Source organism: Stenella coeruleoalba (assembly GCF_951394435.1).
Source record: "Stenella coeruleoalba genome assembly, chromosome: 10".
NCBI lineage: Eukaryota > Metazoa > Chordata > Mammalia > Artiodactyla > Delphinidae > Stenella > Stenella coeruleoalba.
Window position 1 is genome coordinate 28,164,881 of NC_137156.1, and position 24,338 is coordinate 28,189,218.

The following is a 24,338-nucleotide window of genomic DNA, read 5'->3' on the forward strand; positions in this document are numbered from 1 at the left end:
AGGCACGCAGTTTCCATCTTGTAGTGACTGGAGAGCTTTGGCCTTTCCTGGGCGGGTGGTGAGGGCTATCCCCTAAATCTCTTAACGAAAATTCAACGGATTGCACAGCCGCCTCCCTTCCAGCTCTCCGCCTCGGCCTCATAATTCTCATCCCCTGCCAGCTATTGTACGATCGGATGTAATTGCCAAGCATTTGAGAAGGTGATGTTGGAGCCACTGCGGAACTGAACGCAAAAACGCAGTAGCGCGAGCCGGGCTCTGGGAGGAGACAGCTCCGGGCTCTAATTAGTGGCGCTGTCCTTCAGCACCACCGACATCTCCGGGAGCCCTGAGTACTTGGCCTCACCTTTAGTGTGAGCACCCCAACGGACCCGGATCAGCACGTCACCTGGTCCCTCTTTCACTGTGTATTTTAATCCCTCTCTCCAATAATATGTATATTTTATTTCAATTTTCACTAGTCTGGGCCTATTTCATGTCATTTCAAAATGGCTGAGTATTGGCCTGTCTGACAAGTTTAATACGGCTCATTTTTTAAAATCTCTGTGGAGCAACAGTAGTAGTTTAAAAAATAATAATTTTCAAATCGCCATGGGGTGAAACAAAAGATTTAAATAGCCATTTAATGGAAGTTCCAAATATCCACTCTGACAATAGTCAGTTTCCCAAAGGAAAACTCTGTTTTCTTCCCACCTCAATTTAAACGGAGTTTCACATTGGACATTGGGTTGTAAAACCTGCAGTTTAAACATGGAATAATCCGTTGCTTCCTATAGATGCATTTTTTTCTTTGGAAAAACACTGGAGTCTTTTAACAAGCTTTGAAAGGGGTGGAGAGGGACTGAAGGACATTTATTTGGTGCCATCAGAAATGACTCAGTTTTTAGTGGTTCGGTTACTAGAGACAACTGCGGCCCTGGAGCTGGAATTAGTCCTAGTGAATAGGCCACATCTTATTAATTCGTATGAAGTTGGGGTAACAGCTGGTCCGCCTTGCCTCGTGTGCTCCTCGGGTTACTCAGCTTGCTAGGAAAATAAGCTTCAGAGGCTCTGGGTACAGTGAAGTGGGGAAGCCAGCAAAATTGGCACTGCCTTGAGGCCCTTAAAATGTCATAGTTCAAAACCTTTTGTCAAAATGGAATATTTGAGATGCAGCTCCCATCAGCGTCTGAGCCAAAATCAACAGCTCTCCACTCTTGCCTACCCCCCACCTTCCAATTCCATGGGTAACTCTGGATTCAGATGTTTCCCTCAACAGATGGGAACAAGAAAGCTTTATCCGGTACAGTTAACACCACCTCCTCCTCTCACCCTCCCTTAAAGAAAGAAATGTTCTGGACACTTAGAAAAATGAGGGCAGCTACAATATTGGTGTTTCATTAGCCTTCCCTGAAGCCCAATGAATTTAACCTCTCAAAGCCTCAAGCTAACATCATTACCTCAAACACCCAGGCTGTGGCTGGCACATTTAGGGGTAAAAGAGACCAGAAATTCTGCTCGAGGATGTGGTGATGGGAAAAGGGAGTGTGAGAAGGATTTTTTCCCTTTTTTTTTTTTGCCTCTAACTTTGGTTCTGTCACTGCTCCATTGAGGAAGAGCAAATCTCTTCTATCACAGCCTTTTGGACACAGGCTGGTTCAAGCCTCAGTAGAGGAAGGGAAACTTTTTAATGTGGGTATGCCTGTGTGGGACAAGAGTAATTGACCAAGAGTCATTGTTTCCTCTATCATCAGATGGGGATCTGATGTTTAAAAGCATCACTGGACTTTGAAGGCAAAGTAACAGATGAGAGAAGAATGTTTAGTTTTAATATGTTGTTACTTACCTCTTCTTATCACTCCACCTTGGCCATTGAGAACGAGCCCACACTGGGCTTCCACAGAGCCCTTAATAAAAGAAAAAGAAAGAAAATCACTCATATAGATACTAATAGATACATTAGTTAAGTCTTTCAACCTGTCCCACCCCGAACCCCATCTCCCCATAACCCCAAAGTAGACATTTAAATGCAACCCCTGAGCTGAAGCAAGTTTGGAAGCACACACAATTTTAAGGGGAAAAAGTGTCAGAAAAACCACAATCTAAAAGTTGTATCAATTTTAAGGTATGCATTTCACAGCACCATACAATATTACACTTCAAAGCACAGGAGCGCCTTTTATCTTGGCATAAGAGAATGAGAAACGCTTTGAGTCTCCATCAAGGCACACAGCACATATATAGACAGTTTCCACGGCATTTTCTGCGTGGAGCAAGTGACACCAGAAGCGTCAAGTCTGGCACTGTGGGTTTCTTGGGAGCTCATAGGAGCTATTTCAAGTGCAGGATTCAGGAGATCTTAGGAGGGTTCTGTTTTACCCCAGATGTAGGGGCATCCTATCATGCTACCCAAAGTGTGTCTTATGGAGGAAACACCTTCAGTGTCACTCACTGTAGACCTTCAGCCTCCTAATGGATTGAGGGATCATTTGAGCTGGGAAGGAGGAAAAGGTCTGCTGATTTTTGATTAAGAAAAATAAAAATTTCTCTCTCTCTGTCTTCTTTCTTTTTTCTGAGTCGAAATGTGTTAAAGGCTCATTTTCCTTTACAAACAAACGAGGTATTGGACTTGAAAGAGGCCTTGAAGGGTGTTAACCTACCCAACAGCCCGTGAAGAGTTAAGTAAATGCGGAGAGAGTCGGTGCATAATAAAAACCCACTTTACAAAACAACCTTTACAGCCCTGGCTCCCTTTCGCTTCCCCATTTTCACCATATTGAGGCAGGCCTGTAAGACCCCCCTTTTCAACCTACTCACGAGTTCTTTCTTATTTTAACTGTTCTGCCTTAAAGTGATTATCAAATCAATATGAAAAAAAAAAAGTTGGAGACTGAGCATAAATTAAAGCGGTGATGGGAAAAGGTGTGACAGTTTCCTTTGTTGGCCATAGCAAATCTTTTTAGGGGACTCAAAGATGGAACTGAAGCCACAAGACTGTTTGCATCTGTTAGGCAGACTTAGACCGCCCTCCAAACCATTGGACTTTCACTTAAAATTCTGTGCAGGGAAAAGTATATTTACATTTGTTGCATTTGAAATGAGGCATATGCTGATGAATGTTTTAAAAAGGAAGAAATAAAAGGAGAGAGACGGGTTTCTCCCACACATCCCCTCCCCATTTCTCTTTTTAAAAGTAGCTATGACTTCTTTTCTTTTTCTTTTTCATTCTGACAACTAAGTCCAGGAGGGGTGGAAGAAAATAACTTGCCAAACTTACAACTCGCTTCTATATCTGTATCAAAAATGTATATACACCCTTCTGTAGACATAGATGCATAAATATATACCATTCTCCTCTATTTCTTCTAGTGTCTTGGAGTGTTTCTCTCATGATGAATTTTCCCTCACTATGAGCAAAAAATGGCAAAAAGGAGGTTAAGAATGTTAAAAGACATAGGATGAAAGTAAAGTTTTCAAAATGTCTGAAATGGAAAAGGTAGAGGCCAGAAGTTCTCCAAGGAAGTGAATCACTTTCCCTCCCTGTCTCTGGCGCACCGTTAAGATGTTTATTTTCTTAGAGGAAATGAATCTTTGTCTCTTCACTTAACAAACTTTTCCCCCTCATAAGTAAAACATGTTGTTTGGTCGGATGACATTGCATAAATGACCAGTTGAATGGCACTAAGTCGAAAATTGGATAAACTACGGTGTTCTTTTGCACGGGATTCGCTCTTTGTCTCGTGCTTGCAAATGTTCTAATCCCCTCTTTTGAAAAATGCCCGGCTTTGTGCCTAGCACAGGAAAAAAATTTGTACAGATACAAAAAAATCAGCGGCAGACGTGGCTATTAAAAGGAGTAAATAGGTTTTAGTTGAGCTAAGCATTGAATGGCAGATTTTTTTCCTCTTGAGACATAAGGAGATCCTTGTGAAAAATGTAAAAATGCCCTGAGCGTATAAAATTATTTCGTGAATGTAAATGTAGAAAGCAAGGTTTATGGAGCCAAACCTTTTTTCTCGTGCGCGGATTTTGTGGCTTGGGCTCTTTGTTGGGACTGTAAGGGCTTTCGCTTTAATTTTTAAATAATCCCTTGCTCAGAGGTAAGTGAGGGGGAAAGATTTTCTGTGCGCAACGAGGGATCTCTTATGTCTCCGACTCGTGCTCTTCCAGTATCTCTCCTTTCATTGTGGGGACCTTGGAGAAAGTGGCCACCTTCGTGTGGACTCGCAGGCAGAGCTGTACTTTCAGCCAAAAGAATGCACAAACTCGTGTCTTCTGGGTTCTGTTTGGGACATGTGTGGACTTATTTGTTTGAAATGTGGCTGTGACAGTATGTCTGCATAATCATATATTCTATTGTTGGCAAACAATGTGCAAAAATACATTAAGAGAGAAAGTAGGAGAGATCATTTGATTGAGTCATGGCCTTCACCATATCTGAATTCCTTCCTTCCTTCCTTCCTTCCTTCCTTCCTTCCTTCCTTCCTTCCTCTCTTTCTCCCTTTATTACTTTCTCCCTCGCTCCCTCCCTACCTTTTCTCCTTTCTTCCTCCCTTCCTATTCATTTTCTCTCCCCCTCTCTCTTCCCTTGTTTCCTTTCCTTCTTTCTAAGGAGTTGCATCTTTTGTAAAAATTAATGGCTTGGAGAGTGAAAACAAAGTTGTGACTCGTTCAGCCAGGTGACGGGATTGGGTGCTCCTCGGGCAGCGAGAATCAGGCTCAAGCCCACACCCCGGCCAATTGCATTGTGCAGAGCCTTTCATTGGGGTAAATTTTTGAGGCTTACATTTGCGATTCTTTACTGTCCACAACGATCTAGGATATTTGGTGAAATTTTAGCTGGCGCTCAGGGTCCCCCAAATGTTCTGAGAACAAACCAGCCCCCCCAATTCATAGTACGCGCCCCACAAGCTCAGTCTGGGACAAATGCCTGGAACACGCGGGTAGACGCAGCAAAGCTCCGAGACTGAGGGTACGATTGGTCATCAACTCATCGGGTCTTACGCTGAGTCCAGTTGGCTCAACCCCAGCCTACGTGATCTCCCCCACCCCATGCCTCAGGGACAGAAATGTGGATTCACAAAAGACCTCAGTGCAGAACGCCGGAAAGTGGGGGGGGCCCGCAGCTAGCTGGACTCCCGAGCGTACAGGTGAAATGCCTGCTCCAATGAGAGGGACAGAGTGGCACACGCCTCCTTTAATTGTTTTGATAACTTTCCCTAAGTGGTGTGTATGTGTGCGTGTGTGTGTGTGTGTGTGTGTGTGTGTGTGTGTGAGAGAGAGAGAGAGAGAGAGAGAGAGAGAGGTGGCGCGGGGAGACGGCTTACAGTCGGATTATTAACGGCGCGGGAGGGGGAGGGAGAGGAGGGGAGGGCGCAAATTCGCCGCATGCTTATTTACCTGCAAGTCGTCGGCTCCCGCGGCGGCCAGCCCCAGGCTGGGCCCTGGCAGGAGTCTTTGATCTGGGTGCATTCCATACTGAGAGCCATGGCTCATGAGGGACAGGTCGTGGCGGCGGTAGGCATCGAGGCAGCCCAGCTCCCGCCTCTGCTCGTCCAGGCAGGACGACTTGAGCGCCCGCGCATTGTGCAGGTTAATAAAGTCGGTGGGCTCCCCGTGGTGGATCTGCTGGTAGTACTGTTGCGAGTGGTGGAGCGAGTTCAGAGAGTAGGCGTCGGGAGTGACGGCCGGGTGGCTGTGCTGAAACTCGTAATGGAAGGACTGGTGGTGGAGCGGGGTGTACTGGTGGTTAGTGGAGAAGTAGGGGGACGCAAACTCGGTGCCGGTGGTGGAGTAAGTTAGAGGGGAAGAGGAGGAATAGGCGACAGTGGAATTGGCTACGGACTCCAGACAGCCAAGCTGCATCAAACGGTAGCTGTTTGATCCGTCGTGACGTATCTGGAAGGAAGAGGGGGAAAAGGGAGAGCAGAAAAACTTGAGGTTTGTCATTTTGCAACCGAGGCGCGGCTGTCCCGGAGCCGGGAGCTTTTCTCCGGCTCTCCGAGGGGCGCGAGCGCGCAGGGCTCGTGCCGAGCCGCGGCCGGGCTGCGCGCCTTCGCCGGGGAGCCTGTGCGAGCAGGCGGACTGGGGGTGGGCGGCCTCGTCCTCACAGTCGAGAGCTCGGAAAAATATCCCCCACCCTATATAGGTGCGGGTGACACACACGCGCGCGCGCGCGCGCACACACACACACACACACACACACACACGCACAGCCCCTGCCCAACTTGCACAGGGAGCCGGACCCGGGAGCCAGATTTGCCACTGACTCCGGGGCTGCGGGCAGCAGAACGAGAGCGTCCGCAGGCGCAGCGCCTCGCCACTCCAACCCGCTGCCAACGACGAGATGCCGCGGCTGTGCACGCTGGGATGTTCTGCCAGAGCTGCTCAAAATCTTTTATCTATATATTAAAAAAAAATCCAGTCTGTGCAAATCGCCCAACTTGCTCATTTTCTTAACCATTTGGGGCAGGGAATCCGACTCCCCCCTTTCTGCTTTAGTCTCCTAGAATAAGCCCATTCCAAAAGGGGTGCGTGTTCCCCACCCCCTTGTCCACCTACCGCCCCCCACCCCATCAATCTCTTTGCCTTTCTGAGTATCTTTTTCCCATCTCTATCTCTCTTCTCACCCCCTCCTCCCTTTCTTTATTATTAGGATTATGTTTTTCCCCTCATTATGCCAAATGTTTCTTAACGTGGCAGAGAGTTGCCCTTCCTGGCGACAGATGTCATAACGAACTTTCTCCCTTTTCCTTCCTTAACTTCCCCCGAAAGCCAGATTATAATTAAACGTAACGGTCCGATATAAATTAGAGACAGGGGAAGCTGCCACCGCCGCCGCCACGCCGCCGCCGCCACACACACGCGCGCTCAAAAAAAAAAAAAAAAAAAGTAATAATACCTCGGCATCGTGGACTAGTCCCGGAAAGGTAGTTGACATGTTGGGTTTCTCCGAAAGCTTACGATGCAAATTCCCCCTCCAAAAAAAGAATCGGGAAAAAAATCCAAACTTCTTGTATTTTCCAATTTTTTTTAAGGAAAAAAAATGTTCTATAGATAGAGATCTAAATTGTAATGGCTTTGCCCAGATCAGATAGCTCCTTGCCTCGTACCCACTTAAAAACCTGTAGGAACAAAATTTTCTCTCTGCACAAAAGCAGCTCCCTGGAACAGATTTTGTACTTGCTGAGTATTTCTTTGGCTGATGTCGTAGGTCCCTTGGTAATATAGAAGTTTTGAAAATTAAGCATCAGCACTGAGAACTGGGCGGACAATAGGCAGAAGAGATTTATCCCAGGAGACAAGGAATAAATATTGTATCTTCGCCTAATAAGGAACTGGAGGTTCTTTCAACATTTTTATCCATTTTTTCCAACCTTTATCATGCTTTTCTATACCGACTGAGGTGGGGACTCATCTCTGCAGAGAGCATTTGCACACATTTTATTGTGAAGATAAAGATCTAGCCCCGATGTGTGTATATTAGAGATAGAAATATATATTAATTAAAGCTTCCTTTTACACAAGTAAGTGTTCATGCCTATTGGTTCCACTCCCTGGATGCTGAAAGCTGCTTTTTCCAACGAGTACCCAAATCAATTTCACCCAGACTTGGGGGTATCTGCCTTTGACCAAGTGGGAACAATACTCCTCTTTCCATATTTACATGAATTTGGGTTCTTTTCCCTTTTTTGAAAGGCAACACCTGGCAGTAGCTTACACTTTCAGCAGCTTTAAAACAAATAACCATGATGGACAGTCCCAAGTTTCCATCATAAAGAAAGAGTGTAACTGGCCATATATTTAAGAAAAATATAAGAGAATAAAGACTTGTGACAAGATTCTACATTTAGGTGAAACGTTGTCTTCCACTCCTCAACCCAACCTATTTTCCCCCTCTTTTTGTGTTTTACTACTTCTTTTTCGAAAAGACTGCTGAATGTTGTATGGACCATTTAGCAGGGGCACCAGGTATTTGAATACCATTACCCCCCCCAGACCCTTAAATGTTTGAAAGTAATATTTTACAAAGAGAGGGCATGAAGGAGGCAGTGCACACTTATCTCTGTCTCCTCGGTGGATTTCTCGACTTCCAAACAGTATTTGAGTTTCACTTCATTCAAAATTCATCTTCCCGCATCAAGTGGTCTAGCGCCTAGAGCGGGTAGCAGTGGCTACAGGCCCGCAATACTGAGGCTCTGCTGAGTCCGCTCACCAGCCCTGCCTGCCTCCTAAGAACCGGCTGGCCCCAGACTCATCTCAGAGATAGAAGGGGTAATTTCGTCTTAATTGCCATTGCATTTGGTTGGCTTTTGAGTGTTTAAGCTGAGAAGGTGTCTTAATAACAAGCCGCAGGCAAACAGGCAGGCATGTGGCTTTTTTTTTTCTTTTTCTTTTTTTTTAGGTCGGGGTTTGGGAGGGTTTATTAGGATCTGCTCATGCAGGCTAACTGGGGCTGTCACTCAGCACTCTTTGCTTTATATAAATGGACAAAGCCACACGACAAGAATTGAAATGCACTGTCTGAGATGGAGATCCGCGGTGCTTCAGTCCTGCGCAGGGATCAGCTGCCAGCACTTGCTCCCCTTTTCAGGGTGCGCAAGTGCCCCCCTCCCAACTTCTCGAAATTCCATATTTTGGTCTAATGAAGTCAGCTCAACAAAGATGAAAAGGAAGGATGACCAACTTGATCTTTAAGTAGGAGGGGTGAGATAAAGGCCGTTGCCACTGAGAGGCTGACTCCCAAAATGCTTGCAGTGGAATCTTTTGTTTGCCAGGACGGAGAGAGGCCTCTATATTCCACCCACAGACAAAATACGCGTCCGTGGCAGCCGGGGCCTGCCCCCAACACCTTACCCCAGGAGCGCCCGCCCCTGCGGAGGTACAAACCTCCCCCCAGAAGAATGTGCAGGTTATCTAGAGAATGGCCAGACGCGCTTTTCCTGGTGGCTCTTGTTGGTTTCCCAGTACATCCCAGCTCAAATGGGAAAGGACAGCCCCTTCTCAGACAAGCCGCAAACCCCTCCCTCAACTCCCCTACTGTCAGATACATCTTCATTGAAGGCGAAGGGACCTTCTTTGCCCGGCTTAGGTCCAGGCAGCAGACGCAAAACCCTCTCCCTCGGGAACGACCAGGAGGCTCAGGACGTCTTGGCCGCCTGCTCTGACTGCTGTCCCAGCGCATTTGGCCTCTGCGTTTGGCCCTGTTGGGGCGAAGGTCCACACGCGGCCCCCGCACTTCTGGTACTCCCGGTAATGAGCTCTGGTCTGGAGCTGAGTACATCCACAGAATGACCTCCATTTGTCCCGGCCATCTGAACCCTTCTGGACATCACCGAAGAACTGACAAACGTACCTCTCCCTTCCATTCCCTAACCCCACCCAGTTTTCCTGAGTGACTTCTAGGTACCAAGACAAAAGGCGTCCAGGCTTCATTTACTGTGCTTCTTGACCGCCCCCCCCCCACGCCGTGGTATCAGAGGAAAGTAAAGATCACGAGGGATGAGAAAAAAAACTTGTATTTAAAGGAGATGAAGCGGGGAGGGTAAACAGCATCTCCTTTAGCTTAGGAGTCTACTTTGCCAGGGCCTATGGCTTCTTTGGAAAGCTCTCCTCCCATCCCAGTGCCCCAGCTTCCCACACCAGCGTCTAAACTGTAGGGAAATCCCATTTGGCCAACTGCTCCCGCTCGCCTCATCCCAACTTTAAAAAAAAAAAAAAGAAAGAAAGAAAAAGAAAAAAAGCTATTTGTCCGTGAAAGAGAAGTTGGGGAAATCATCAGCGCCATATGTACATACTGGTCAGCAGCTCCCTTCCATCTGCTCTGGGGTTGCTTGGCGCGCCCCTTTTCTAAAGAAACTCATTGAGGCAGGTGTGTGCTGTGCTTGGTGTCTGTGTGTGTGTGTGATGAGCGCGCGCGGGATTTGTTTCTGTCAGACAGTCCCCCCCACCACCTTCCCTTCCCATCCAATTAATAGTCTTGAGCAATTAATAAGTGCCATCCTGCTTGACCCAAAGGCTGGGCTTTTCAGCAAAGCTAATTCCCCTTTCTCTGCTTTGGCCCTTTCCGGGAGAGCGACTGGCCACACATTCTCCAGCGGGAGGTGTAATTGAATTAACTGGCCACGGTGAGTTGGAGACACAGTGACAATCGCCTGGGGCTCCCTCCCTGGGGAAACCGGTAGTGAGCATCCCAGCCTGAGCCGAAGCCGGACCCGCTCCGGTGCACTCAAGATAGCTCATAAAAGCACAGAGCAACCCTGCCAGCCCGGCACCCTAGAAGCTGGAGAGGGTCTCTCTTAGCACCCAGCGCTTCTGCTCTGCCTTCTGAGTCCACGCTCCACTCCAGGAGGGATTGTTCCACCGCAGCCACTTTAGGAATCAGCAGAGAAATCTTTATATCTAACGGGTTTGTTTTGGTTAGGATCCAGAGCTAGAGAAGAGAGTTTCTGAATGGTTTCCTACAGTTCAGACTCTGGTGTAGAAAGCTCAGGTCCTTTCCTGGGCTTCTAGGCTGGTACCGTACTGGTCACCCCAAGTTTCATCCAGTCCCAAACATCTCCATAGAAAGGATCTGCCACTCAGTGCGTGTTTGAGTTTTGTGGACAAGTAACAACAAGCAAGTGCCTATCCCTAGTTATTAAACATGTGTTTCTCCTCCTCCTGTTTCTTCTTATTCCTACTTGGGATTTCTTTTGCTCTTCCAAATGGATTTTCTATGGACTTTGTTCTCCTGTTGCTTGAACAGACTTTTCCTACAGAATTGCTTGCATAATTCTAAGTGAAGTAGAGTGGTTAAGGACTGTAATTATTTGGGCATTTTCAACCAAAAATACTTCCTTGGATATACACATACATCAACCACAGTATCTTCTTTCCCTCCCTCTGTTCTTCCTCATTTCTTTTGTTTCTTCCTTCCTCTTTAGAGGAAGGTAGAGATGAGATTGAATCCATTAAACTTATGCCTTAAGGGAGCATGTGTGTACATTGTCTAAGAATGACATTTAGTGTGTTCTGCTCCAGCGGGGCACACAGTTCCAGAGCCCAGACATGAGCTAGCACAATAGGAGACAATTTTCATGATCGCGAAGACCCTGGCTTCGGAAGGGTACTTGTACAGGAGGACAGTGGAACACTGAAAAATCCACTATGTTCTTTCCACAAAGTGACCAAGAAGTGTAGATCTGTTCATCAGTACTTCTCCTAACCCTTCCAAGCCTCCAAGCCCCTTTCACTCCTTATTCCGGATGCACATAAAGAGCAGAGGTGACTTTAGAGATTCAAAAAAAAAAAAAAGTAAACAACTGCTGTGTCCTATCTTAGTGCTGTTTATTCTGGTTCTATCTGCCCTCACTTCTTTGTGAATCTCCATGAGCACTTCCACCCTGGTTAGTCTTCTAAGACAAACTCAGCCTGGGGTTTCCAAGAGCCAACCTCACAGGGAGCCCTCGGGGGCCCTCGCTCAAGAAGCCCCAGTTTCACAGTTACTCAAGCTTTTAATGACCTGGCAACCTCTTCTTATTCAAGGACCTACTCTGGTGTGATTCTCCTAGCATCTACCAGTAGTAACCGTGGGAGAGTGGGTGGGTGGTGTCAATCCTTCAGGTGGTGGAAAGGGAAACATGCTGGGTCCACCAGGCAGTATCCTAATCCCTGGTTCATTCAGTTTTCCTGATTAGCCAAGGTGGACAGAGAAGAGTGCTCCAAATCAGGCAGATTCTGGGCAGGAGGCAGAAATCGAAAACTTGACCCAGTTACAGGACCAGGATATTAAGGGAGAAAAGTCATGGCAACGTGGGTATGTAGGTGCTCGGGGTCAGACTCCGTCTCCCCCCCCCCCCCCCAGCCAAAAATGAATAACTTGCCTTTCTTACTTCAGTTAGCCTCAGCTGGTGCCAACTCTGGGTGTCTTTCTAAAGGTCCCTCCCCTTTCCTTTCCAGTTAGGCTTTGCTAACTCTTCTTCCTCTTGGTATTCCCCACCCGCATCCCCATTCTTCCTTCAACAACAGAAGGGTCACTTTTTGAAAAACGTTACCTTAATTGCAAATGAGAAATGGCAGACCAGTCTTAAAAAGAGCTGTGGGATATTTAGGGGAAATTAACATTTCTGATAGACTCCCCAGTCATTTCAGTTTAAGAGTTGTCATTGATTTTTTTAAACTCCGTTTTCTTTTTCTTTCTTTCTTGTTTCTTTTTCCCCCTCGGTAAAACCTCCTCCGGCAGGACCCTACCGCCCCGCCCTCTGGGCTGATCGTCAAAAGCCTAATGCGGATCTGTATTCCGCCTTAGCCTTGCAGCCCACAGGCAACATGGATTCCGTAATCGTACAGAGAAAATGCATTTGCAAGCAATTAAAACGCCTCGCGAACGTATTAGTCGAAAATTAAACAGAAGAACTCTCCCGTCTGAAGTCTTCCCTTTGATAACAGTGAAACTTGGAGCGGAGGCCCTCATCCGAGAGGGCGGACTCCTCGCCCTTCTGCAGCAGCTGCCTGGTTGGACCGGGGCTCCCACCCTCTCCCGGCAGCGCAGCCGGGGCGCCTGCAGCGCCTGCCTTGTCGTCCCCGCGTGGTCTGGGGGCGCTCAACCCCAGGCAGCGGGGCGAGCCCGGGAGGGCGCGGCGCCTGGAGACCTCTGGGCTGGCTGTGCTCTTTGTGACAGGAAGCTGAGGCCTAGCTCTCCCAAGGGAAACTTGCCTCTTTTAGCTAAGAAATGCCTGAGTTCGGAAAGGACCGCGCTGCGTGCTCTCTCCTCCCTCGGTGGTTTAGCCTTGCAGCGCACTAGGGGTTTTGGGAAGTCGGCCGGCCGCCGTTTCAGTAAATGGAGCCTTCGTTTACTAAGCACTTTTACAAGTGTTGACTCCTCTGATGCCGAGAACACTCCCTCTCCCCATTACTTTCTTTTTATAGAGCAAAGAATAACAGTAAAATGACAGCAACAGCTAACACTGAGCACTTAAACGTGTCAGATCCGTTCCGAGCTCTTTACGAGCATGGTGTCATTGTATCCTTACAGCATACCTAGGAGTTAAGTATTCTGGGGTAGGTAGAGTGTGTATTAGTGTCAGTATGAGGTAGGTATGAGTGCAAACGGGGACCCTGAAGCCCTGGACCCTCCCTCGCCCAGCAGGTAGGCAAGCAGTGAAAGTGGGGGTCAAAGAGGTTTCAGTGATTGCCTAGGTCACACGAGCTTTTAACTCAGTGATTTTTGGCATCAAATCCAGACTTTTTTTCCCCCCTACTACATCTTCTGGCTTCTACTGCATCTAAACTTTTCCAGGTTTTAATTTCCTCCTTTTATCCCACATCTCCATTCCTTTCTAGATGCCTAACAAAACATACCCACATTGCGGCCCGGCCCAGGTTTCTTTTGCAGTAAGGGAGGGTCATCTTGACGCCTCTGGCTGCAAATCCAGGCTCCTTGATCTGACTCCTCAGTTTCCTGGTGACGGACTGCGTGTGGGGCTTCCAGAGGCTGCCCGCCCTACCCAGGCAGGTCGGGTTCTGGCTCTATCCCCCGTAGGCAGGGGCAGAGGCCGGCCGGCTCCGCACGGATGCTCTGAGGCTGCGGCGCACACCCGGAGCCAGGCCACAGGGGCGGCCGGCGGTACCCGCCAGGCTCCTCTTACACGCGCTTCCCAGTCCCACGGAGGCTGTGGCTTTGTGGATCCACTGCTGGCCTCCGGGACCCCCTTGTAACCGAGATGCAGCAATAGGACAGTTGGATTTGGAACCACAGAACCTGAGCTTCAATCCTGAGTTCTACCTGAGCAAGTCACTTAATTTTCTCACTTGTAAAATGGAAAAAAAAAAAAGTTACTAACACTTAGCTCCTCTGGCTGTTGTGAGGCTTAAGTGGAAAAATTGCCTATCTATTATCTATTATCTATCTATCTATCATCTCTGTGATTAGCCTGGACTGAGGGGAGCATTTAATAAATGTTGGGTATTATTATTTGGAAGGAGGGGATTGTTAAGAAGGCCCCAGAAGAGAGCCTTTATTAGTAGGACATCCTTGCTTCCCTAGGGTCCATTTTTGCAGACCTTGGACAGATGGCACCAAAGAAAACCCGGCTGGGAGGGACTTCAGAGGTCACAGGATCCTACCCTTTGCTGACATATGATGTATAAAGTCACACAACTAAGCGAGCGACAAGGCCAGAGCCAGAGCTAGAACTCAGACGCTTGCATCCACTCAGTCCAAAGCCCCTCATTCAGGATCCAGGGAATGGACCACTCGCTACCCGCACCCTCCCGCTTCTTTTATGGCTAATTTGTATTTCCTCCTGACTTAATTAACATTTTGGTCTTTAAATTTTTTTTTGAATTTTGTTTCTTCTCTTTCTTCTCACTTTCTCTCTCCCCCCTCTTCATCCCCACCCTTCCTCCCCCTCTCCCCCCACTTTTGCCCCAGGGTCCCCATATGCCTTCCTGGGATTCTGCTGTTTTAGCTCCCTCCCCGCTAATCTTCAAAGGCTTCTGTGTCACCTTTGGCTCAATATCCTGGGCATCTTCTCAGTGACATGGTTGAGGGAGGGGGAGCGTGTGTGCTTCTCCATCTGCAATACTTTGAGTCCTGGTCACCCTAGCACATGTCACATCACCTACCTTCTAACCACCCCCTGTGGGTCTGCCTGGTTGCTGACCCCAAGCCCCTGCCTCTGCTTCTTCTCCCTCCTAGTGGCCTTGGGGAGCTTTGAGGCAATCAGGCAACCAAGGCCTCCTCTTTTTTTTTTTAAACTAAAAGAGCTTTGTCTTCCTCTTCTGTCAATTACCCCAGCAGCCTCTCAGAGGTCCCATTTATTTTTCCATTGACCTTTTCTTCCTTATGTACTGGAACAATGCCTTATTATTTTATTTATCTTAATCTCTGGTGCAATCGCCCTTTTATTCTTCAAGTTGGCTGCGCTAGTGTTTGCTTTTACACTTTCTCGACTTCATTATGTAATCTCGCCGAATCTCCACGCTCTGTGCATGCTGTTTAAACCTCATGTCTGTCTTTTACTTACCCTTGAATAGTTCTGTTTTGAAACTCCAGGTCCACCCATATTTACCGTATTCCTTTTTTTCCCAACTATCTGTCTGCTGCCTGGAATGCCCAGAGATATTGTCCAGAAATGTGTACCAGTTCTGCTTTACTGCACATCTTACCCAACAAGACGTTCTGTTAAAAAAATTTTTTTTTCTACTTGGGCCCTGCCATTTTTGGTGGCCTGTGGTAACGCCCCTTCCTCCAAAGTCTTTTCTGGTTACAGGGTTCATGTGGTCCTTGGAGAACTGTTAAGATACATTTCTCTCTTTTGATTTCCCTTTGAGCAAGTAGAGGATGATGAAGAATACGTAGATCGTGCCACCGGTTAGCTCTGTGGCTTCAGAAAAGTTACTTAACCATTTAGCTCTCACAACCAGGTGACACTAAATGCGGGTACGTGTATATGGAACCACGTCGTAACTGATAGTGTGCTTTAAAATGATTGGTTATGATTTATTTCTGCAAATAACCTTCTTGCTGGCAGGTCAAGTTGCCTCATTAGGTTTGTATCAACCTTAATCGTGATGAGCAGTACTGTGTCTCTTCCACGACCATCCTTTCCAACACTAAATTCTGGTTTGTCTGTCTTCACAGAAATGTCTACATTGCTACTAATTTCCATGTCAGAGACTGCGTTCTAGAAGTCTAGAATCAGAAGGGGACACTTCTCCATTCTGGATTCACAGAAAGCCTTGAGGGAACCTATAGACACAATCTATTTATTTATTTTTTAATAAATTTTTATTTTTTTGGGGTACGCGGGCCTCTCACAGCTGTGGCCTTTCCCATTGCAGAGCACAGGCTCCGGACGCACAGGCTCAGCGGCCATGGCTCACGGGCCCAGCTGCTCTGCGGCACGTGGGATCTTCCCAGACCGGGGCACGAACCCGTGTCCCCCGCATCGGCAGGCAGACTCTCAACCACTGTGCCACCAGGGAAGCCCTATAGACACACTAAATCTCCTCTGTCTCTTAATGTTTTCTGCAAAGGATGGAGATTGCCGTCCCAGAAACAGCCTATCGCCATTCCTGCCCTTTGGTAATCCTCTCTCCATCAATTTCCTTTTCTTCTCTCAACCACTCATTCCCTTTCTCTCTCTCTGTCTTCAGGTAGAGAGTCTTAACTGAAGGAAGAAATAAGCACAGAAAAGAAGACAGCCCACTTGGAGCTTTTTCCCCTGAGGGATATCCTGCTAACCTGGCTGGGAGTAGATCATGTCACGGAATGTCCACTTTAAGAAGTTCAGTGAAGTGGGACAGTATGGGTTAATGTTTTGTGATCTTCAGATGTGAAAATGACACCTCTCAAGCCTTCCCTTTTGGAGGAATTAGAGATTAAACCTAGCATTGAGATTTCTCTCTGGTACAAGACCCTGGAAACACGTATAGACTGTGATGTATTAAATATGTGTCATATATTAGAAATATCTGTAATGAATGCAGACATTCTGATAAATAATACAGTGTACGGTTCTTTGTATGATTGAACACTATCTACTTCTCATATATTTATATGCCAGCCGTTAAAGAGAACAGGTTTCTTTCCCTAGTTAAATACGTTGAAACAGCATTAGTCTTTCAGGAGTGTGTTCCAATTTGAATGCTAAGATTTAGATGGTGACAAAACTAAGCGCATGTAGTTTCTCTGCTTTGGTACATTCAGTTTTGACTGAGAGGAAGAAGCTCTTCCATTAATTATCTGGACTCTGGTGGTAGAGGAGGTGTAGTAATGCAGGATGTTAGAGAGACATCATTTCAATGGACTTTTCATTGACGAGGTCCAGTGTATCTCAGATACAGCTGGCAGCAAAATTCAAAATTCTTGAGATGAAGAAATTGTACACCTTGACCATGTGCTTGTTTACCACTGTTTTATAGATTATGGTGACCAAAATAACCCAAGTTTTAAAGAAGTCTAGGATTTCAAATTATTCACGCTAACATTTTTTTCTCCCTTTACAAAATTAGCAAACCAAAGATAACTCCAAAATCTGTGTTTTTCCCAGAGAACATGGAACCTAACTCATACTTCCACAGATAAGTAAGACTACTGGCTTAGTAGGAAATAAGTGTAGAAAGGTAATCTTATCTCTTCCCAAGATGGTATATCAAACATGAGACTGAGGCTGTGTTATGACTCTTACTTGGTTGGAAAGAATGTCAGTAGGGTGACTTGAAATGACAGAGTTAGTGTTTTATGACACCATAAAATCTATTTTTAAGAAGTGATTCATTGACTGGGCATTAAGAAATGCTAAAAAGCAGAAAGATGTTTCACCCATTTTATTTAACTCATGCAACTCCACACCAATGCAGAAAATTGGGCCATCTTCACACCTGATTACAGAACTCTACCATGAAGTCAGTACATTACATTATAGGGGAAAGAAACATAAAGAAAAAGAAAGACCAGAGAAAATCCAGAGCTCCATTACTAGCAGTGAAATTTGCAAAATCTTTTGGCTTCTCCTGGGAAACATCTCCAGTCAGTGTGACTCTAGCAAATAGATACAATCAATTTCAGATTGTCTGAAATAATTGTGCTGTCTTGTGCAGTAATAACTAGGCACATGTGGCTATTGTGCACTGTTATGGACTGAATTGTGTCCCCAGAATTCATATATTGAAGACTTAACCCCCGATGTGACTATATTTGAAGATGGCCCCTTTAAGGAGGTAATTAAGGTTGGGATTTCCCTGGTGGTCCAGTGGTTAAGACGCTGAGTTTCTGCTGCCGGGGGCCCTGGGTTCAATCCCTGGTCAGGGGAACTAGATCCCATATGCCGCAACTAAGACCCGGCACAGCCAAGTAAGTAAATAAATATTTAAAAAAAAAAAAAAGGTTAAATGAGGTCATAAGAATGGAGCCCTAATCCAATACGACTCATGTCCTTATAAGAAGAGGGAGAGACACCAGAAATGTGTACCTGCAAAGAAAAGGCCGTGTAAGGACATGATAAGAACTCAGCCATCTGTATGCCAAAGAGAGAGGCTCCTGGAGAAACCAAACCTGCTGACACCTTGATCTTGGACTTCCAGCCTCCAGAATTGTAAGAAAATTAATTTCTGTTCTTTAAGCCACTCAGTCACTGACATTTTGTTGTGGCAGACTTTGCAGACTAACACAGGCACTCTGAGAATAAAAAAACAAAAAACAAACTGACCCTCCCCCCCCTACCCCTACCCCCCCCCACCCCGGCCCAATGTCCAAGAGTTGGACTAGTATTATCAGTTAGGCCCTGGTGTTGCTACAGGCTGGCCTGACACTCACAGTCAGATCTTGATGTTTGGTTGAACACAAACCATCTCACAGAACATCAACATCAGACAGGGCCACTCTGTGACCATGATGGATCAAGACAGAAACAAGACTACTCTATAAGCGTGTCCAAACACAGAACACAAAAGTGCTCGACATACACCTCTCTCTTTTTTTTTTTTTTTTTCCTGTATGCGGGCCTCTCACTGTTGTGGCCTCTCCCGTTGCAGAGCACAGGCTCCAGACACGCAGGCTCAGCGGCCATGGCTCACGGGCCCAGCCGCGGCATGTGGGATCTGTGGCATGTGGGATCTTCCCAGACCGGGGCACGAACCCGTGTCCCCTGCATCGGCAGGCGGACTCCCAACCACTGCGCCACCAGGGAAGCCCACCTCTCTTGGTTAATATTGGTGACTGCTGCTTCTTCACCAATACAGCTTTATCTTCAGTTTTTCCTCTCTATAAAAAGTTTACTGATATACCCAATCATAAAGTTCTCCCTCTTTCTGAGAGCACTTAATCTAGTGTGAACATTTGCTCCCTTGGACCATCCCTGAAATCACCCAACCAAGACCCAGATCCTCTCAGTTCTTTCTAACACACTTTATTGGGTGTTCCGTGATTCCTCATGATGTGTGTCCTCCCTTATTACAACATGTTATAAACCCAGTTTCTTCAGCTACAGACATGTGTTTGGTGGTTTTTGACTAGAAGGCACTGGCAATTGGAAATGAAGCTAGTCCAAATTGAGATGTGCTGTAAGTGTAAAATACACACCTGATTTTCAAATACTTAGTATGAAAAAGATAATGTAAAATATCTCAATTTTTGTACTAATTATAAAGATAATATTTTGGGTATATTGATAAATATATTATTAACAGTAAGTTTACTTGTTTCTTTTAAAAATGTGGCTACTAAATATTTAAAATTACTTATGTGTCTTGCATTTTATTTCTTTTGAAGAGCGTTGGTTTATAATGTCCCAAGAAATGTCAATCATTGACAATTCTGACCATGGGCAGCTTACTGTTGTTTTTTTTTTCTTTTAAAGGAGTTTATTAGTCAAATTACAACATGCTTCAATGTGGTAACAAACAAGTCCAAAATCTCTGTGGTTTAACACAACAAAAGTTTATTTCGCTCAAGCACACAATCCATTGTGGGTTTGGAGACCTCGCCAGGGCGGCTATCCTCCATTTCCATAGCCTCAGGGATCTAGTGAGATCTTTATCTCTGCATTATCAGGAGGTGAAGGTTGGGGAGGGCTCTGCAGGTTCCGGTACAAGTAAATTACCCTTTGTTCCAGAAATATGTTGGCCAAATCAGTCATGTGGCTCTGGTTAACTACAGGGCAGGGAGAGTGTAATCTCCCTATTTGCCCAGAAGAAGGGGAGAATTGAAAATGAGAAACAATAGTCATTAATATCTGCCATAAGGGGAGAAATGTAAATAGGAATACAAGTTCTAGGTCTTAGTTTAACACAAACTTGTGACATAGTTGATATATACTTAAAGTATTTTGTTTAGGAGACCTAGACTCAGAGGACATCCGCAATGATGTTGAACACACAGTCAGAAAAATCCTTAAATTTTCCAACTCACATTTCTGTGATAACATTTTAATGTTTCGAGGCCCTTAAATGAACACAGCATGTGGTTACCAATAGCTCACAGTTCCTTACATCTTTTTTCTTATAACTGGATGAGCCTTATATATCTATTTTTTCTAGATGAACCTTAAAACAAAGTTCAAACTTTGAAAGCAGTGTGCAATTGAATTAAATTAAAAAGGAGAAGTTTTTCAAGATCATCGATATTTTTAAGTTCCTGGATTAGGCTCTGTGTCTATCTATATTTATATCTACTCTATTTCCCTGTCTCTCTATATACTTTCAGATATATACACACACACTCATGTATATACACATGTATTCACACACACACTCCACTCGCATGTATTACTTTACTCAACAAGGTTTCATAACATTAAAAACAAATGTGATCCTGGAGATTTCAGTAGTTAGAATCTTCCCGTCTGCAGGAGGGATTCCTAAAACGCAGGCGAACTTGCCTTTCTTATCTTCAAAGGTCTCCTCCCAGCATTAGAAAAGTTGTTTGTAGTAAGCCCAGGGGAGGGAGGAGGGTCTAACAAGCTTTCTCCTCCTCTTTTGTGGATGAACTGAGCAGGCTTCTAGTATGACTGATTTTACCAATATACATCAGTAGGTTAATTTCCAGAGGAGGCAAGCCTATGGCTGTGTGGAGCGTGGGCGGGGGGAGTCAGCACTCGATCTCACTCTCCCGCCCCTTCGTCCTCTTCTCTCTCCTGGGTCTGCCACTGCCCGCCTACACTGCTAGCCCCCAGCACACAGCCTAAGAGAAAGGAGCTGTCCGTTCAGTACCAGGGCCACGTGCGACCTGCCCGCCAAAACACAAAGAACTGAAATATTAATTAAAAAAAGCCAATCTGCTCAATCCTCCGCCCGCAGGCAGGCTCTAACGGAAAACCGCATATGCTTTCCCTTTCTCCTCAATAAATCTTCATCTGGGCATTAAAATACCTAAAAGGATTAGTCATTAAATGCTTGTACATTTGGCTTAATTCACAAGAAACTGTGTGTCACAGGGTTACATCAGAACTGCAGTTTAATCTAATTTGCAGTATTTGTGTAAATGCTTTATTTCTTCTGCTGATTGTTACAGAGGATAATATTAATATCCCAAGTGTCCAGAGGGAGAAGGTTAACACACCGGCACGGAAATGAGCTGGATGCTGACTGATGTATAAAAATATCAAAGCTTCTTTTAAGGTAAAACACAAAAAAGAATAAATGGGAGTGTGGCTTTTCCTCCTCAAGCTGCATTTATTATTATTATTTATTATTTGATCCTCAGGTAATAAGGAAAAGACGTTTTTTGAAAACGAGTTTTGCACTTCGGTTGGGTATGCTGTCCTACAAAAACGCGTTCAAAAGCTGTCTGTATGGAAACAGTGAAACAACTCTTCAAAGGATTTAATTGCAGAATCATTTTTTTCTGAGGAGTTTCTGTTGTAACAACAACATCCAGTCCAGTTATGTGAGTCATCCTTTCCTCCCACCCCCGCCAAGCATTTCTCTGTCCACTGAACTACTGGAGCATGTATTGTCTGTTTTATGCATCTACATCTGGCCCTGATAATTTACTTTCTGGTGCTCTTACTTATTTTTGTACAAGGTTTTTACAATTTTTCTGGACAGTAAGTCCACAGGCAAAAAGGGATAAAGCTCTATCACTAGCTAGAAGAAAATAGTCTTATTTATTAAGTGCATATTTATTGATTACCGACTCTGTGTGAGTACTCTGATGATTTTTACTTATGATATACTTTCCAAATATATCATATCTTTTTTATTTTATTATTTTTTTAATTTAATTTTTTATTTTTTGACATCTTCATTGGAGTATAATTGCTTTACAAAACATTGTGTTCGTTTCTGCTGTATAAAAAGTGAATCAGCTATACCTATACATATGTCCTCATATCCCCTCCCTCTTGCTTCTCCTTCCCACCCTCCCTCTAGCTGGTCACAAAGCACAGAACTGATCTCCCAGTGCGATGCAGCTGCTTCCCACTAGCTATCTATTTTACATTTGGTAGTGTATATACGTCAATGCTACTCTCTCACTTTGTCCCAGCTTACCCTTCCACCTCCCCGTGTCTTCAAGTCCCTTCTCTATGTCTGTGTCTTTATTCCTGTCCTGCCCCTAGGTTCATCAGAACCATTTTTTCTTTTATAGATTCCATGTATATGTGTAGCATACGGTATTTGTTTTTCTCTGACTTACTTCACTCTGTATGACAGACTCTAGGTCCATCCACCTCACTACAGATAACTCAATTTTGTTTCCTTTTATGGCTGAGTAATATTCCATTGTATATATGTGCCACATCGTCTTTATCCATCCATCTGTCAATGGACACTCAGGTTGCTTCCATGTCCTGGCTATTGTAAATAGTGCTGCAGTGAATATTGTGGTACATGACTCTTTTTGAATTATGGTTTTCTCAGGGTATATGCCCAGTAGTGGGATTCTGGGGTCATATGGTAGTTCTATTTTTAGTTTTTTAAGGAACCTCCATACTGTTCTCCATAGTGGCTGTACCAATTTACATTCCCGCCAATGGTGCGAGAGGGTTCCCTTTTCTCCACACCCTCTCCAGCATTCATCGCCAAACTTATCTTTTGATTACACATTTTGGACATATCTTAAATTAATGAAAGAAGTCCTTCATTTGGGTTAATGCTTGCTTTCTTTTGCCAGAATGCTCATGGAATACAAGCTAATGTATTTATTAAAATATGCACTTAATAATTAAATTTTACATTAATTTTTAGTGGAATTAATTTTTAAGAATATAATGAGAGATTTGAATACGAAGTTAACACTTGATTGCCCAAACTTTATCTATTGGCAATAAGTAGTCTCAGACTGGTAAAGAGTCCATTTCAATCCAGGTTTTTCCTTGTCTATGATGTGCTAGATGATGTAAACAGGTATGTTTCCTCTACCAACTTGGAAGGTTAGCAGTAAATACTCTATTGACATATTGTACAGGGGGTGAAAAAAGATGATAAATGGACAATTTGAGACATTCCTTGGAAAAGAAGACGTTTTTAGGTGATTCCAAACAACAGCATTTACGATTAAGCCAATGTGCATTACTCTTCATGATAGATGAGTGAATATCTGTATATTGTGCTAAAAAGAGCACTTACAGGGAGTTTTTTCTATTCTTGGTTTAGTCACCAATTTTTACATGTATAGCAAATCTCTTGATCTCTGATATGTCAGGCTGGTATATTGGCCATTTTTAAGATTTCTTCATGCTCTGACCTTCTATGGTCTAACTGAACATCTTCAACTCCTGAAATTTTCATTCCACGTCCCATCATGACATTCCTATCTAAGTTAAAAATTGTCTTCTTTGAGTCACTCTTTTTAGTTTGTTTTTAATAAAGAGATAATTAAATGGAGATTTTAATTAACAAAGCTGAATCACCACAATTATTTCAGCTTTCACTTATTTTCTCTGACAATTTACTGTTTGTTATTTTTTTACTCCTTTAGCTTGTATTATTGCTGAATAATTAATTGTTTGTCAAAACATAAATGATAATTATTGGTCATTAATTGATGTTTTTATCATCAAAGATTTGTTTTACTTTGAAGAGATTAGTTATACAAAATTAAACTGATTCTGATATCCATTGTTATTTTTGACTCTATTTAGATGCAAGTTTAACATGTTACTTCTCAATAATTTAATTAAATTCAAATAAAAAACAATTACATAATTAGCAAGGGCCCATTATATTTATATCCAATACTTTATTAAATAGTGAGGAAGGCATTAAGAAGTGTATACAAATAATTTTTAGTGTTTGGGGAATTTACAATCTAGTTGGGGAAACAGTATTCATATAAAACAGTTAATTAAGAGTACAAAACCATATATAATGAAAGGCAAATGTGGTAACAAAATGTGACATCATGAAGTGGGACAGAGAATGGTGTAGGTTAGTTTTCTGGGACTTGATGAAGAGGGACATTCTTAAACAGCATGGTCACAGCCCAGGCTTTGATTCATGGCATTAAAAATCAAGTTACAGAATCATAATAATTTATTCACATTTTCAACCTCTAACTCTTCTTTGACAGATAAAAATTTTCCCCCAGTTTTATATTAGAACATGGCTATCATTTTGTCCTTCAGATAAAGGCTTTTTTCCCCCAAGAAACTCTCATGTTTTCTTTGCTCTGAGGAAGGAAATGATACTCACATTCAAAGCATAAACCTGAACTTCCCATGGGACTGCTTGGATGATAACTGGATAAGAGAATTACATTAGGGCAGAAGTGCAGGTCATACCATATCAAACCAAAAGCATGAGGCAAGAGTCAATTTTAGTGAATTTTGTTTGTATCTGATCATTTTTAGGTCAGCTCTACAATTTGTCTTCCCTAAATAAGGATAATATACTTGTCAATGAATATTAAATCGAGTTTCTTTTAAAGTAATGAA

The 24,338-nt window shown here is 44.3% G+C and overlaps 1 protein-coding gene across 1 annotated transcript in view; it reads right to left on the reverse strand.

Annotated features, from left to right (window-relative positions):
• Positions 1–6,032, reverse strand: part of TFAP2D (transcription factor AP-2 delta) — a gene marked incomplete at its 3' end in the record, with an annotated part of 66,098 nt that extends 60,066 nt beyond the window's left edge. The window contains 2 exon segments of the mRNA XM_079934835.1: positions 1,826–1,886; positions 5,380–6,032. Of these exon segments, the coding sequence (XP_079790961.1) occupies positions 1,826–1,886; positions 5,380–5,928 (610 nt within the window). The 5' untranslated portion in view covers positions 5,929–6,032.
• Positions 6,033–24,338: the final 18,306 nt, after the last annotated feature.